The sequence below is a fragment of the Gopherus evgoodei genome, unplaced genomic scaffold (assembly GCF_007399415.2).
Source record: "Gopherus evgoodei ecotype Sinaloan lineage unplaced genomic scaffold, rGopEvg1_v1.p scaffold_57_arrow_ctg1, whole genome shotgun sequence".
NCBI classification, from domain to species: Eukaryota; Metazoa; Chordata; order Testudines; family Testudinidae; genus Gopherus; species Gopherus evgoodei.
In genome coordinates, this window is record NW_022060078.1 from 1,069,513 (window position 1) to 1,085,781 (window position 16,269).

General features: G+C 52.8%; 1 protein-coding gene across 2 annotated transcripts in view; it reads right to left on the bottom strand.

Annotated features, from left to right (window-relative positions):
- The window catches only part of WNK3 (WNK lysine deficient protein kinase 3), a 51,223-nt gene extending 35,543 nt beyond the window's left edge, over positions 1-15,680 (bottom strand). For both annotated transcript variants that reach the window (XM_030547211.1, XM_030547212.1), the window contains exons 1-4: positions 15,180-15,680; positions 6,135-6,307; positions 4,494-4,714; positions 3,632-3,789 (exon numbers count right to left, since the gene is read on the bottom strand). In XM_030547211.1, coding sequence (XP_030403071.1) covers positions 3,632-3,789; positions 4,494-4,714; positions 6,135-6,307; positions 15,180-15,680 — 1,053 coding nt within the window. The remainder of the gene's footprint in view (positions 1-3,631; positions 3,790-4,493; positions 4,715-6,134; positions 6,308-15,179) is intronic.
- Between the last annotated feature and the right edge of the window lie 589 nt (positions 15,681-16,269).

Below are 16,269 nucleotides of genomic sequence, written 5' to 3' on the forward strand. Positions count from 1 at the left end.
CCTTCAGTCATTCTCATGGCTCTTCTCTGAGCCCTCCCGAATTTACCCACGTCCTCCTTGAACTGTGGGCACCAGACTTGGACACAGGACCCCAGCAGCACCACTGGTAACAGAACCTTCTTGCAGGCGACTCCTTTGCCGTTTGTTCCTCTCTGGTAAAACATGCACCACTTGCAGCTGGAACCTGTCTGGCTTCAGCTCAGTCACAGCCCCTTGGGTCTTGTTCTCCGCTAGCTCAAAGAACCCTTTCATACCCAGGCTCGTCTCCCCACGCGCTCACACAGTAATCGAGTCCCCTGGCACTCTTCCCCTTGACGAGCTAAGCTCTCCCTCCCTCTTTGACTGCAAAGCATTTTTTCCAGCCCTCCAATGGTTTTCTGCACCCTCTCCAATTTCTCAACACCCTTTTTAAAAATGAGGGCAGCGCAACTGTATGTATCGGTCTCAGGTAAAATCACCTCTCCTGTAGACTGTGATAGACCCATCTCCCAGCCTGGCATCAGATAGTCTAGCCCAGTGGTCCCCAACGCAGTGCCATCTAAATGCGCCCATGTCCTGGCCGGCGGTTGAGAATCCGCCAAAATGCTACCGAAATTTGGCGGCATTTCAGCAGCAACGCCTCTCGATGACGCCCTTGCCACCGACAAGCGACGTCAATGAGAGGGGTCACCGCCGAAATGCTGCCAAAATTCAGCGGCATTTCGGCGGATGCTCGATCGCCACCATGGTCCTACGTCTGGCGCCCGCCAGACTAAAAGGTTGGGGACCACTGGTCTAGCCTGCCCTTCTGTACAGCACAGGCTGTAGAATTTCATCCAGTTACTCCTGCCGTGAGTCCCCGAACGGGTGTTTAATAACGAGCTATAATACAATCACTGTACTGGTACCGTTAAAGTGTGGCTATGTGACGAACTGGGAATGTTCTTAATATTTTCTCTGAATACTGGGGGCAGGGGGGCTCAGTTCCTGGCCGACCCTCTGTAACCTAGCAACTAATGGCCAGGCCCTTCCCCCCTGCAAGGGGATGCTAAAGATGTAGGAGACAAAGGGATCAGGAGACCTCCTGGCCCGGGAAAGGGGCCGAGCAGAGGAGGAGGTGCTGGAGGGGGTTTCAGTCTGGAGCTGGCTGGGGACGAGGAGTGAGGGCAGAGGTGGGGGTCTGGCTCACTGCCCCCCAGAATGGACCCGGCCGAGGGGTCCGGTTCGCTGTATCTATAAGCTCTGTTTTAGACCCTGTTCCTGTCATCGAATAAACTTCTGTGTTACTGGCTGGCTGAGAGTCATGTCTGACTACAACATGGGGGTGCAGGAACCTCTGGCTTCCCCAGGACCCCGCCTGAGCGGACTCGCTGGGGGAAGCGCACGGAGGGGCACAGGATGCTGAATGCTCCAAGGAGAGACCCAGGAGGTGAAGACGTGTGAGCTTCTTGCCCTGAAAGAGTCTGCTCCAAGGGAGAGGAGGCTCCCCAAAGTCTTGCCTGGCTTGGTGGGGAGCAGTTCCAGAGCACTGCCCAGGGACTCCGTGACAGGCTCCAACTACTGCTATTCCATAGAGGAAATCAAAGGTCTATTATATCTGTGCTGCTACCTCAACCTTATAAATCTCATCAGGAATAAAACCAGCTTTCTTTGGCAAGCCCCACTGTCCATAAAACCATGGGTCCAGGCACTAATTCTATTCCAATCCTTTCATTCTTTATCGACTGAATCCCGTATGAGAGACTGACGCCAGGCTAATGTTACCCAGGTCACCCCACTGGTTCTTGTGGAAGATTGGCATGACAGCAGCACTTTCGCAGTCCTCTTGAACTTCCCAGCTATTCCCAAACTGGAGGAGGTATCTAGTGGGTTCAGGCTCAGGGCCAGGACTACTCAATACCATCATTAATAACATGGATAACAGAGTGGCGAGTGTGTTCATAAAACCTATGGATGATATCAGGCTAGGGGGGTTGCAGGCCCTTTGGAGGGCAGGATTAGAATTCAAAACAATTAGGACAAATTGGAGAATTCACTAAAGACAAGGGCAGAAAATGTCCCTGAGGAAGGAAAAATCAAATGCACACCTATGAGATAGGGACTGACTGGCTGAAAAGGGTCTGGGCTATTAACAAGAAGTGGCCCTGCTGGGCCCGAGCTGGAGAACTGTGTGGGGTTCCGGGTGCCGCTCCTCAGGAAAGACCTGGACAACCTGGAGACGGGCCAGAGGATAGCAACAAAACTGAACGAAGATTTAGAAAACTCGACCTATGAGGAACAGTTACAAAAACTAGACGTGTTTAGTCTTGAGAACAGACGGCTCGGGGGGACCTGATGCCAGTCTTCAGATCTTTTAAGGGCTGTTATAAAGCGGACAGCAACCAAAGGAGACGGAGGTTAGATATTAGGAAACTCTCTCGTTCTAAGGGTAGGTCAGATCTGGAAAGGTGCTGCTGGACGGTTTTAAGGCAGGCTGAACAAACTCCCTCAGGCATGGTCTAGCTTTACTTGGTCCCAACTCAGCGCAGGGGGCACTTCTCAAGATCTCTTCCAGGCCAACATTTCTCTGATTCGAAGATGCATTATAAATTAGCGTCAGCCAGGGGGAGATCTCTGCCAACCATTTAAAGCCAGAAGAGACCATTATGGTCACCCAGTCTGGGCTGCGTCACACAGAGGGTAGGATCCAGACAGCCCCTTCTGTTAACTCCCTTATCCCACTCTGAAACGTCCAGCCTCTACTTTAAAACACTAAGCAGAATGTCTGAGCTTTATATAATGTGGAACTGAGGCCAAATCCATTCTAATCTATTTGACTCATCCTTTCAACCACCCTAGCCAGTCTTTCCACCTCTGTCACAATAATTACGTGTGACTTTGCTGAGAATTAACTGGGTTTGTTTGTGCACTGATGTCATTTTCTCCTGCTCTGGACAGGTTCAGCAAACAGGGCTTCAGAATGCACTGAAAGAATTGGCAGCTTCCACTCCCCAGTTCTAGAAGAGCAACTTTGATAAAACTCTTTCTAACACAGAGTCACGTTAGCATCCTTCTGCCTTTTAATGCATATTAAGGAGAGGCGTGAAGCGTGTGTGCGCGAGAGAGACAGATAGACAGACAGGGATTAGGGCCCCTATCATTCTGGGTGTTGCACAGCCTGCCTAGGTCCAGGGTCCCAGGGTCCCTGTTGTGCCGGACACTGCACCAATCCGCCCCTCCTTCCCCCAGACCAAGATTGGGGCCTGTTTCACTGGGAGCTGCACAGGCCCCTGATTCAGATGCCAGGCACCCCTCCTACACACACCAGCTACAATCAATCAGAGTCCCCACTTTTTCCACATACTCTTCTCTGTGGGTCAAGATTTCCCAATGACTAGTGTTTGGGGCGCTTAGTTTGAGAGAAAGATGCTGCTCAGCTTTCACAGAGTGAAACCAAGCCCGGCACGTTACACTCCGGGCGCAATTTCAGAAGCAAGTGGCGTGTTGTGCCCCCAGACCAATGCGGAAAGAGCACCGCTCAGCCGGCGGCTCCAAACAGACTACTTTTAGCCTCCGGCTTGCACAGCAAGGCTAGTGCCGAGTAATAGGCTTACCCGCCCTAATCGGCCAATGTACAAGTTTCTGCTAACGAGGAAGTTAAATTTACACCTACGCTGGTGACTTTGCGATAGATCTGGGCGGCGTTCTGGCACTCGGAGTAGGGGTACTCGGAAGTAGCCATTTCCAGCATGCACATCCCAAAAGCATAAACGTCCACCGACTCATCATAATGCTCTTCATACATCTCTGGGGCCATGAACTCGGGGGTGCCTGCGGAGGGAAAGAGGGATGTCTTTCAAAAGCTTCTCTGATCCACAAGCCTTTACTCAGGCAAGACAAGCAGCAGCATCGCATCCCACGCATCAAACTCCTCCTGGACACCGCTCTTCTTGAATTCCAGCTCCCCGTCAGCAGAAACAAAAGAGGTGCAATGAATAAGTCAAGATACCGCCTTGCTGATAGCTTCGGAGGGTCTCTCTACACAGCATGCAGAGACATACATAAGCTAAGCTTTGAACTAGCTGAGTGCCACAGACGCTGCAAGTTCAAAGCCCGGCCCAACCTAACTTGGTTGCAAGAACACAGGCCTGTTGCTGCAATTTGCAGTGATAACTTGAGGATTTTATTTTGGCATGCTGCAGCGTGAGCAGAGGAGAACAGCCAGAAAGGGCGCTAAGTAATTCGAGACGATTCGGAAAAGGACACCTGAGATCGGATGTGACGTGGGGGGATACACTGCGGGATTCGTGGCAATTGAATGCCATCAGGCTGCTTTAATACGGCTAACAGTAGATGCATACATCTAGGAACAAAGAACATCCGCCACACAGATAGCGATTTAGAAAGGAGGTCAGTGTGGTTATACCCATTTTATAGAAGGGGAAACTGAGGCAGGGAGTAGGGAAATTATTCACCCCCCCATGCCAGGTCAGCCCGGGCCGGCTGCTTGAGCAGGGACTGTTCTGTTGACGTACCGATGACGCTCTTGGCGAACGACGTGCGCATCAAGGTGGCCAGGCCCAGGTCACCAATTTTCACCGAACCCGTGGGGCCCGTGATAAAGATGTTGTCACATTTCAAGTCCCGATGGATGATGGGTGGGGTCCGGGTGTGGAGGAACTGCAACCCTTTCAAGATCTGTCGGCACCAGCTCCTCAGGACCTTCGGCTTCATGACTTTGAATCGCTTTAAGTACCTGGGCAGCAGGAGAACCATGGACTGATCAGAAAGGAGGAGAGGCTTTACCAACATAGGGGGGTGCCCACAGAGCGCCTAGCAGCCTGCTGAGACAAGTCAGTGCGGTAATACCTGCTATCGGTCTAGGAAAGGAGCTACACTGGGAAAACCCACCTGTGTGCCAAGACAAAGCCCTTCCTTTACGCCAACTCCAACGCGTCAACCCTTCCCAAACCAAACCCCCATCCCATGCCTGGACTAGCCAGCAAGCTGGTAATAACCATTGGGTACCTGGGTTTGACTCCCTAGGGGGTCTCTCTGCAAGGAGGTGTCGGCTCACTCACTGTCTACACTTCAGAGTCATTAAGGGACAGTGCTAAAACCATCGACGCTGCCGACTCTGGCTCAGGAAGGCTGACACCGAAGGACACCGGGGCCATGTCTATACACCACAAAATTAAGTCGACCTAACTCATGTCGACCTAGAGCCGTGGCAATAAATTACATCACTTGTGTGTGTCAACACTGCGCTCCTCGTGTCGGCCGTGTGCGTCCTCACCAGAGCGCTTGTCTCGATCCAACTGTTTTTGTGGGGCATCGCGGGGTGGCTCCTGAAAGCCGGCAACAGTTGACATACGCAATACAACGTTTACACTGAGCCCGTGTCAACCTAACTCCATCAACCTTGACTACGCCGCTCACGGGCAAGTTACGTCAGCGGGAGTGAAATTTTAGTGTAGACACTTACTGAGTTAGGCCGACGTAAGCTGCCTTGCTTAGGTCTAACTCTGCAGTGTAGACCAGGCCAGAATGCCGGCAGGGTTTTAAAAGATCAGACTGAAGTAAGACTCCTGGCAGATGAAATTTTCAATGTCGGTAAGCAACAGAAAAAACCATCCCAACCATACATAAAAATTAAGGGGTCTAAATCGGCTGTTGCCGCTCACGAAAGAGATCTTGGCGTCACTGTAGCTAGTTCTCTGAGAACATCCACTCCATGTGCAGCGGCAGCCAACGTAGCTAACAGAAAGGTAGGACTCCTGAGGAAAGGGCTGGAGAATAAACCAGAGATGTCATAACGCCAATAGATACATCCACGACACGGCCACACCTGGAACACTGCGCACTTCTGGCCGCCCCATCTCAGAAACAACAGATTAGAATTAGAAAGGGTTCAGACAAGGGCAACAAAAGGGATTTGGGGCGTGGAACAGCCGCCATATGAGGAGAGATACAAAGACTGGGACTTTCCAGTTAGAGAAGAGGCGACTGAGGGAGATATGACAGAGGTCTGTAAAATCCTGACTGGTTCGGAGAAGGTGACTGTGGCAGTTTTCTTTACCCCTGCGCAGAACACAAGACCAAAGGGCAACCATATTCCAACTCAGCGTGCCTGCAGCATGTCTGACGGGGCAGGGGGAGGGGACAGACAGACTTACGTCTTTAAGGTGCCAGACGTCATCAGCTCGGTGACCAACACGATGCATTTCTTCCCCTTCACCGTGGACTCCCAGGAATCGTAAAACCGGACGATGTTCGGATGCTGTAGGCCTTTTAGCATCTCTGCTTCTTCCTTAAACCGTTGCTGTTCGGCTTTGGTTAGCTTCCTGTCCTGGAACAAGGGGAACAAAACAGATTCACTCTTGTTACTCCCTACAGTCACAGTTGAATCCCTGGTTAGCTGTCACATTGCAGCCGCACCTCGGCGCAGAGCCGCAAAGGTATTCAGATGTTTGGCACCAGGAGCTCGATCTATCTGAGTCAGCTCCAGCGAGGCTACGTGGGGAACACATTTCAACTGGGCTCTTCACTCCGCCAGGCAAAGATCTAAGACACTTCGATGGCTGGGAGCTGAAGCTAGACAAATTCAGACTGGGAAGACGACGTAAATATTTAGCCCCGTGGGATCCACACTGGAAGGAGATTGCCCAGGGTGGTAGTGGAGTCTCCAGCACCAGCAATTTTTAAATCAAGATGGGATTTTGTTTTTGAAAAAGGGGTTGTTTGGGGGCAGTTCTAGAGGCTGCGTTATCCAGGTGAGACCACAGTGGTCCCTCTGGCCTAGGCCTCTAGTCATCTGTCCCTTTGGGTCTATGAATCTATGAAACCCTATGTTGAGTTTCTTCTACCCGGGAAAGTTTATCAGCGTAGCTGTGTGGGCGAGGGGTACCGATATCCCTGTACCAGTAGAAGCCCTAACGCGTAGGCAGTTATACTGGTAGAGTTATGGGACCAGCTAGACTGGGAGAGTGAAAACGTTACAGCTTTTTACTGCAGACAAGGCTTCGGAGAACAGCTTTTTGCCACCATAGGCGACAAACTCGGCTCTTTAAGGCAAGGGGACCACGTCTACCTACATGTAAAGTGCCTAGAAAATCACAACCAGGGTTATGCTTTTTAGGCAACAGTTTTAGGGTCATAAAATAGATTCATAGCATCTAGTCTGCCCTCTACGCAGGCCACAGGACTTCCCTGAATTCATTCCCGGTTGGACTAGGGGATTTTTTCCTAAAAGATCTGCTCAGCTTGATTTTCAAATGTCCAAGAACGGCGAATCCCCCACAGCCCTCGGTTAGCTGTTCCAATGATTTCTCCCCCCCCCCCCCCCGCCGCCCCGTTAAAACACACGCCTTATTTCTAGCCTGATTTGTTTAGCTGCAACTTCCAGCCACCGGACTTGGGTGGACCTTTGTCAGCTGCGCTGAAGGGCTCCCTGTCAAATTTCTTTTCTCAGTGATGTATGTCTAGACTGTGACCAAGTCTTTTCATGAGATCAAAGGGTACTTTTAAAACAAAACAGGGTGTGTGTTGGCGTTGCTAATTCTGACTTAATGGCCGTGACAAATCAGGGGTCTTCTGGACAACATTTGTGATGCGGTTCGACCTCAGCAGTTGTGTTGAGTTCTCTCCGTTTGAAAATTCACTCTCAGAGGTTATGGTCTGCACGCCCGCGCGGACGCACAAAATCATGAAAAAATGGTGGGAGAAAGTGAATAAAGAAATGGAATTTTCTCCTTCATGTCACACGAGGACCAGGGGTCACCCAATGAAATGAACAGGCAGCAGGTTTAAAACAAACAGAAGTAAGAACTTCTTCACCCAACGCACAGTCAGCCTGGGGAACTTGCTGCCGGGGAGTGTTGTGAAGGCCAAAAGTCCAACTTCAAAAAAAGTTCAAAAAAGAATTAGGCTCGTTCACGGAGGGGAGGTCCACCAATGGCTACTAGCCAAGATGGCCTTAGCCTCCACTCCATGCTCTAGGTGTCCCTAAACCGCTGAGTGCCAGAAGCTGGACTAGACGACACAGGATGGATCACTTGATAATTGCCCTGTTCTGTTCATTCCCTCTGGGGTTCCTGGCACTGGCCACTGTCAGAAGACGGGACACTGGGCTAGCTGGACCTTTGGTCTGACCCAGGCCGTTCTTATGTTCATGTGTGTGTGCAGGTATGTGTGTGTACATGCACCCCTTATTCTCTGTGTATGTTGGTGCATCTGTGTGTGTACGCAGCCCATATCCATCATGTCTGTGTATCTGCAGCCCCTGTCCGTTATGTGCATCTGTCTGTCTGTGTAGCCCATATCTGCTGTCTGTGTGTGTGGGTGTAGCCCGCAGCTGCTCTGTCTGTGTGTGTGAGGGGGGTGTCTCTGGGGGGGGGGCGTGTAGCCCGTAGCTGCTCTGTCTCTGTGTGTGTGTGTGTGTGTAGCCCGTAGCTGCTCTGTCTCTGTGTGTGTGTGTGTGTGTGTGTGTGTGTAGCCCGTATCTGCTCTGTCTCTGTGTGTGTGTGGGTGTAGCCCGTAGCTGCTCTGTCTCTGTAGGGGGGGTGCATAGCCCATATCTGCTCTGTCTCGGGGACGGGGGTAGCCCATATCCTCTCCGTCTCTGTGTGTACACTGATATCCCGTGGCTGGCTGTGTGTGGGCAGACCAGACCCTCTGTGTCACAGGCCAGAGCCAAGCTCTCGGCGTGCACACACCAGGCGGGGGCCGGGAGCCACTCCCAGCGACTGGGACACCCCGGGAGATCACCTCAAGTCTTTTCCTCTCAACAGGCAATGACACCAGCAGGCGGTTTGTCTGTGTTAACCAGCTGTTCCCTCTCCACTCTGCCTGCTCAATAGCCACCCTGGCCAACCCACTTCTGCCATTCAACAGCTGTGAAAAGTGCAGGGATTAAAGGCCACGGCTGCCCCGGCTGCCCCGGAGCAGGCTAGAAAGGAGCCTTATTGGATTAAGGGACAAAGGGATCGGAGCAGTGAACGCCTGAAGCTTCGTTGTGAGAACACCAGGGAATCACTTTTAACATTGTTCCAAACCAGGTCTGCGATGGGGCATCCAGGAGCTACAGCCTCACTGCTGGGATCTAATTCCACTCGTTCATTCGGAAATGCAGCCTCAGATCATGAGGCGGGGGCAGCGGGGCCCAGTGGCTGCGAGAGCCCCTGGACACAGCCTGACAGTCTGAAACGGCGCTTGCTCTATGACTGGTCGCTACTTTCCAGGAGAGCCCTGTACTTGGCTCCAGCTCGGGCGGGAAAACAGCCAGACCCTCTTGGGCTCAGGCTCTCCCCCTCCTGGCCAGGGGCTCAGGCTTGGGTCAGGAAGTGACTCGACTCTCTCAGGATCAGGTTGGATCCTAAAGGACAGACATGGAAACTCGGGTCCCTTTGCACTGCCTCCCCTGCTACCCTACACACGCAGGAGGTTTTCCATCTACATGGAAATTCGTCGATTTCAGGGCCAGAAGGGGCAATTGTGACCTCCTGTATCAGCTGGGCCCGAGAACTCATTCCCCATGGAGCTAGAACCGAGCTTTTCGAAAAACTTCCCAGCTGGATCTGAACGTTGCCAGTGGCGGCGAATCCATCCCAGCCCTCGGGAAGCCGTTCCAACCCTTCATTCAACTTTATGCCACATTTCCAGTAGGCATTTGTCCAGCTTCAGCTCCCAGCCCTTGGAGCCGCGTTAGATGTCTCTGCCAGGCTGGAGAGCCCTTATCAACTCATTCCTGCTCCGCACCCAGGTACTTAGCAGAAGGACTCAAGCCAGAGGGACCGAATTCCCGGCGTCTCTCATGGTCAGGCCCCGTTTCTAATCCTTTACTCGCTCTCGCAGCTCTTCTCTGACCCCTCTCTAATTGTCAACATCCTTTGAACTGCGGACACCAGAACTAGACCCAGGATTCCAGCAGCGGAGCCCTGGCCACCCCATCCCGAGGCAGAAATCAGGACGCCCAGGCACTGGGCTGAGGTTTCTGCTACCTGTGCCCCTTTTTGTGTTGCTGCCTCGTGGCCATTACAGCAGGCTCAGAACTGGCCTGACAGCTTTCCAGGACTTACCAGGAAGTTTGTTTCAATCTCTAACCCAGTTTCTGGGGGTAGCTCGCATTCCGAGTTTCCTCTTGCGGGTAGCTTTACAAAGGCCCAGCCCTTCCAACATAATCTCTTACTCTTTCATAAGCCAAAACAAACAGTCATCTAAGTGGCACTTAGCTCTGCGGATAGCTGGGAGCTTTGAAAGGAGGGCGGCTTGCTGATGAAAAGAGGCAGGCAAGTAGGACCAGATTACCTTCCCTGCTACACTTTAAAGGGGTTGGTTTTCATTCCCCAAGGCCAAATATCACTTTAGCAATAGCTAAAAAAGACCAATTAATCTTTGTGCCGCTACCAGCTGGATACTCGATCCCCATCCATGCAGGGCTACAGGGACTTGTTAAATGCCCATCCATTTCCCACATTGCAGGGAGGGCGGGAGGGAGGACTGCCCCAGCACACTGGATGGATTTCAGATGCAAATCTCTGTCAAACAGACACAAAGGTAAACAAAGGCTCTGGCTCAGAATGAGAAGCAGCTGAAGTTTTGTGGAGACTGAGAAGCGTTTGTTTGAGTCTGGCACTGCCAAGAGACATGCTGAAGGTTCAAACACAGGAAATCCTTGCTGGATTGGCCTGCTTTTCCGATTGCTAATCACTAAGGCCTCTAAGCCCCTAGCCAACCCCTCCTCAATGGAGAGTCTTTTGTCCTCATGCAAACAGGCCCACCCTCACTGCAGCCTCCAACCCCATCACCCCCTACTCACCCCATAACCCATCAACTCACCTCCCACTCATCCACTGCCCCCAAGACCTTCTGGGCCACTCACGGCATGTCCTCCTCCTACCAGCTCAGCACACCACTCCCTCCTGTCCCAGGGTAGGGCGGCTTTTCTCAATCCCAGCTCACTGCCCCTCGCCCACCCTGCATTCGCTGGGCCCTGCCCCACTCAGGTTTGGCCTGGTTGCCCCTCTGTTGTCCAGGCCAAATCTCAGCAACTGGTGGTGTGATCCATCTGGCCAGGGCCTTCTGCAAGTGCAACAACTGCAGACTTGTTAATCTGGGCCTGGCCAGGGGCTACAACCCACTGAGCCAACCTCTCTCTGGTCTACTTTCTGCCTTCGCCACAGACTTCCTGTGCAACCTTGGTCAAGTCACTTTTCCCCCTCCATGACTCAGTCCCCCCCCCCACCCCATAGAATGGAAACACGGATTCTCTATCTCAGTCGCCCATAGTGAGACTCAAAGTCCACCAATTGGGAGGTGGTCAGAGAAGAAAGCTAATGATGCGAACGCATTATCAGACCATCTCTGGGCCTGGTTCTGCCGTTCTCTCACTGGATGAAGACCCACCACCAACAGATGGGGCCACCTGGCAAAGCTGTTTCTACGCACTGGGCCACACACGTGAAAGCGGCCAGCCAGGGAGTTTGCGGCCACGGCAGAGTGGTGGGCTTCAGGCCAAGGGCTGCCAATTTTGGTCAGACATAGTCCTGGAGATTTCATCACATGACATAATCTTTAATTTCTGGAGACTCCAGGCCAATCCTAGAGGGCTGGCAACCTTATTCATGCCATAAAGTGAGAGGCAGAGGGGCACGGGAAGGAGTTCCCACGTCCAGCATGACAGTCAGACACAGGGTCGGGCTCCATAACATTCTGCTTGCAAACCCTCCGGCTCAGGGCCCCCCATTAGCACCCCCATAGTGCTAGCACGGGGGAAGGTTATTGATTGGCCGGCCAGATCAATGACTGTGGGAACAGATCAGGCAGCCACAGGAGGCTCTTGTTTACACATCTACCCCTGCTGCGAGCTGACATGCCCCTGCCCTGGAGCTCTCTAGGTTGGCAGAGTCCAAGACCAGATACAAGCCACCAAACTGCCCTGAATTCATCCCTGGCTGAACGCAGCTGCATGAGGAGTGGAAAATTCTGACCAGGCTCGGCAGCTCAAACTCCCTGCACAGAAGATTAAACTAATTATTATGTCTGTGGTAACTATTGTGCCTCCCACTGAGGGGGAAAAAAACCCACAACCAGCAACACACTGGCTTTTGAATCAGAACCACTCAGATGCTCAATGTTTCCCAGGAAACAAAGAGGATTTTCACTGGCAAAGGTCTGACTTGCTCTAAAATAGCACTTTACCCACCCCACCAGCTTTCCCCATCAATCTTTGCTTTGGTTCACCCACTACAGCATTACTGTAGGTGCTCTAGCCCCGGAGAAGGAGGCAGAGATGACCAGTTCTTTGGGGGGTGAGGTCTAGTGGACAGGCCATCTATGGAGAACAGACCCAGCTCCTGCCGGGGATAAAAACCCATACGCAACAAGGCTGCAGCTGGGAGCTGTGCTGAAAAGATACTAACAGTTCTAGGTTTCAGAGACCTTATTCTAGATTATGATGTTACAGTTACTCACAATACGGTGGCGCTGAATGACCTCGACTGAGATCAGGGTCCCATTGTGCCGGGCGCTGCCCAGACACACAGCAAGAGACAGGCCCTGCCCCAGCTCAGATCAGGGCCTCGTTGTGCCGGGCGCTGCCCAGACACACAGCGAGAGACAGGCCCTGCCCCAGCTCAGATCAGGGCCTCGTTGCGCCGGGCGCTGCCCAGACACACACCAAGAGACAGGCCCTGCCCCAGCTTAGATCAGGGCCCCGTTGTGCCGGGCGCTGCCCAGACACACAGCAAGAGACAGGCCCTGCCCCAGCTCAGATCAGGGTCCCGTTGCGCCGGGCGCTGCCCAGACACACAGCAAGAGACAGGCCCTGCCCCAGCTCAGATCAGGGCCTCGTTGCGCCGGGCGCTGCCCAGACACACAGCAAGAGACAGACCCTGCCCCAGCTCAGATCAGGGCCTCGTTGCGCCGGGCGCTGCCCAGACACACAGCAAGAGACAGGCCCTGCCCCAGCTCAGATCAGGGCCTCGTTGCGCCGGGCGCTGCCCAGACACACAGCAAGAGACAGGCCCTGCCCCAGCTCAGATCAGGGCCTCGTTGCGCCGGGCGCTGCCCAGACACACAGCGAGAGACAGGCCCTGCCCCAGCTCAGATCAGGGCCCCATTGTGCCGGGTGCTGAGTTGTGAGTTCAATCCTTGAGGGGGCCACTTAGGAATCTGGGGCTAAAATCAGTACATGGTCTTGCTAGTGAAGGCAGGGGGCTGGACTCGATGACCTTTCGAGATCCCTTCCAGCTCTATGAGATAGATAGGGCCTTGGTATGGGAGATGAGGGACCTGGGGGGGAGACAGAGCCCTTGGCATACGGGGAGATCGGGCGCGGCAGCGAGTCTCTGCACTGGAGCAGGATGGGAGGCGAGCATCTAAAGCAGTTTGTGTGGGGAACGGAGGGAGCGTACAGTGAGCTCAGCGAAGAGAGCGACCCCATGGTATGATTTACTAGGCGTATTATGGTAGCACCTAGGAACCCGAGTGGTGGCCCAGAAGCCCATTGTGCTAGGTGCTGTACATCATTATTGCTATTTATTAGGTGTATTACAGTAGCTCCTATCAGGCGCCCCCACAGACCAAGACCCCACTGCGCCAGGCGCTGTACAAAGGCAGAACAAAAAAGTGGTCCCTGCCCCACGGAGCTTCCCATTCAAATAAAAAGAAAACAGGTAGAGACAGACACACAGATAGACATACACAAGGAAACAAGGATCCAATCCCCAGCAGCGCGATGGGCAGGGCTGAGCCTGGCCAGCAATCACTAGAAGAGCCAACAGCAGAAGTACCAGAAAACTCATCACGGGGGGTTGCAGCCACACCCGTCTTATGTATCTGCCGGCCCCACGCGTTCACAAACCCCCGAGGCAAAAATTCAAAAGATTAGCTTAAACGTCAGGCAACCACAGAAAGGCAGGGCTGGAAGGGACCTCGAGAGATCAGCTGAGGCAGACCCAAGGAAACCCGTACCATCCCTCATGGGGGCCTGTCCAACCGAAAACAATGATGAGGATCTCACCAGATTTCAAGTGTCAGGGAGAGAAGGGGTTATTGGCCTTCTGACTTCTGAGCCTTTATGGTTCATGATTCAAAGCTTTTCCCTGCTAGAAACTTACTTCCTTTTTTTTTTTTTAAAGAAAGCCGAGACTCTCACATCACATGAATCCAGGTGCTGGGGCTTTAAGGACTAGAAATGTACCACAGACCAGCAGTCAGATACGTTAGCTGAGGTTAAAACCCATTTCACAGTCCTCAGGGCTGGCTTCACTCTCACAAGACAAAGTCATTCCGAACATTTTCAGCAAGCTGGTGAGGGCACATGACACAGCTTCTCCGCCCCCACTTCCCTCAGGGCCTGCCTCAGCCCAGGGGGATGGAGAGATTCCCTGGTTCTGCAGCCATCTCTACTAAAGGCGAGAATCTGGCAGGAGAGTGAGGATCCATTTTTAAAAAGCGAGCGTGAGCAGAGAGTTTTAATAATCATAATAAAAGAAAAAAAGTTACGGGCTCTTACAGATACCAAAGCCAGAAGGGACTATGGTCACTGAGTCTGACGCCAGCTGTAGGACTTCCCCCAAATAAAATTACACAGCACGTTTTACCTGCAGCGCTTAAAGCATTTCACAATCCCGACTTGCCACGACACCCGTGCGAGGCAGGGCAGCGCTAGACAGATGGGCAAAGTGAAGGCAGAGAGGCTAAATGACGTGACCACGCAAGAAGTTTATGGTGAACCACAGAATCAAACCCGGGTCTCCTAAGTCTTAGAGGAGGAGGATTACATTCCTAGCCTATGCGTGTAAGAAGATTCAAGGAGGGTCGCTCTGTCAGTGTGTCACTCTAAAGCCTAGAATGTCTGTTGAGTCAGGGTGAAGCGATGCAAACAGATACAAGCAGGTTCAATCATCCCTGAGAGTCACAGGCCAACATAATTCCTAGGACAGATCTGGATTTAAAAACAGGCAGCCTGTTACCCATGCCAGGAATATATCAGCGTATCAGAGGTAACTCAACCAAGCATCCCCCATTACTCTGCAACTAATTTGCATACAACAATTTTCATTGGCAACTGCACAGATGGCAGATTACTTCTCCCAGCTGCTACAGGTTTTACAACCCAGGCTTTCACTTGGTTTTTACATAATCCCAGGACTCCAGGAGCTGGAGATTTAAGAGAAAACACACCAATTACTGCACAGAATGACATCTGCTGTACTAACCTGAAGTTCACACCAGGCCACCTCAACCCACGTCTCTGTGTCGAGCCCTTTGAAGACAGTTTTAAAGGCCCCTCGGCCCAACTCAATATCGAATTTCAGGAAGCGGCCGCTGGGCGAGGTGGCCACCGCTTTCATCTCTGCTTCCTCTTCAATCTCCTTCTTGGTCTTCTCCTTGGAGACCTCCGAAATCGCCTTGGAACCCAGCTCATTCCTGACCTCCTGCCCCAGCACGCCAGCAGAGAGCTGGTCCACTCGGCGACCGCACGCAGCCAGCTGCTCTCGCTCATCCCTGGGAGACGGCTCAGTGGTTCTGTCCTCCTCCATGATCTCCACACTCTTGCGGAAGAACCGCTTCCGTTCCCTGGTGCCCCCAGAGGCCGGGGCACCAGCGGGTTCCATGATCAAAGCAGCTTCGATGGTCGGGATCCTGCCCTCCAGAGAAACTCCATCAGGTTTTTCCGGATCTTCCGTGCTGGCTGGCTCACCGGAATCTGTAGCCATTGGTACCTTTCTCCTGTGTCCTCCCTCCTCACACCCGGCAGGATGTTACTAGGACTTACTTCCTCTCAGAGCATCCCCATAACAAACCTGAAAGGAGACGAAGGGAGCAAGAATAGGATCGTTTCAGAAGGTAAATCACGAAACAGCCGCCAAAAGTGCAAAATCTCTGGGGGCTTCTTCTCCCCTCCTCCCCACCCCCAGCCAGCGAAAGAACAAACCGGAGAGTCACTCGACAATACTAACCCAGCTCCCTGACGAGATGAAGGCCATCACTGTGCTGTACGCAGCGTTCCCCAACCCCCTTCCCCCCCCCAATAGAGACCGCAGCCCCTTCATGGTTCCAGACACTGTACAGGGTCACCCAATTGATACCAAGGTCTTTTGTTCCACGGGGCACCATACAGAGCCTTGTGGCACCGGACAAGCCCTGACAGAAGGGGGGCCCCTCTGTGACAGATGCCGTACAAACCCATAACAAGAGATGGCCCAGGCCCAGAAAAACAAACAAAAGGTGGGAGGGGAAACTGAGGTAAAGGCGGAAGGTGGTATGCTCTGCGCATCAGCAGTGGAGCCAGGAAGAGAAACTCCC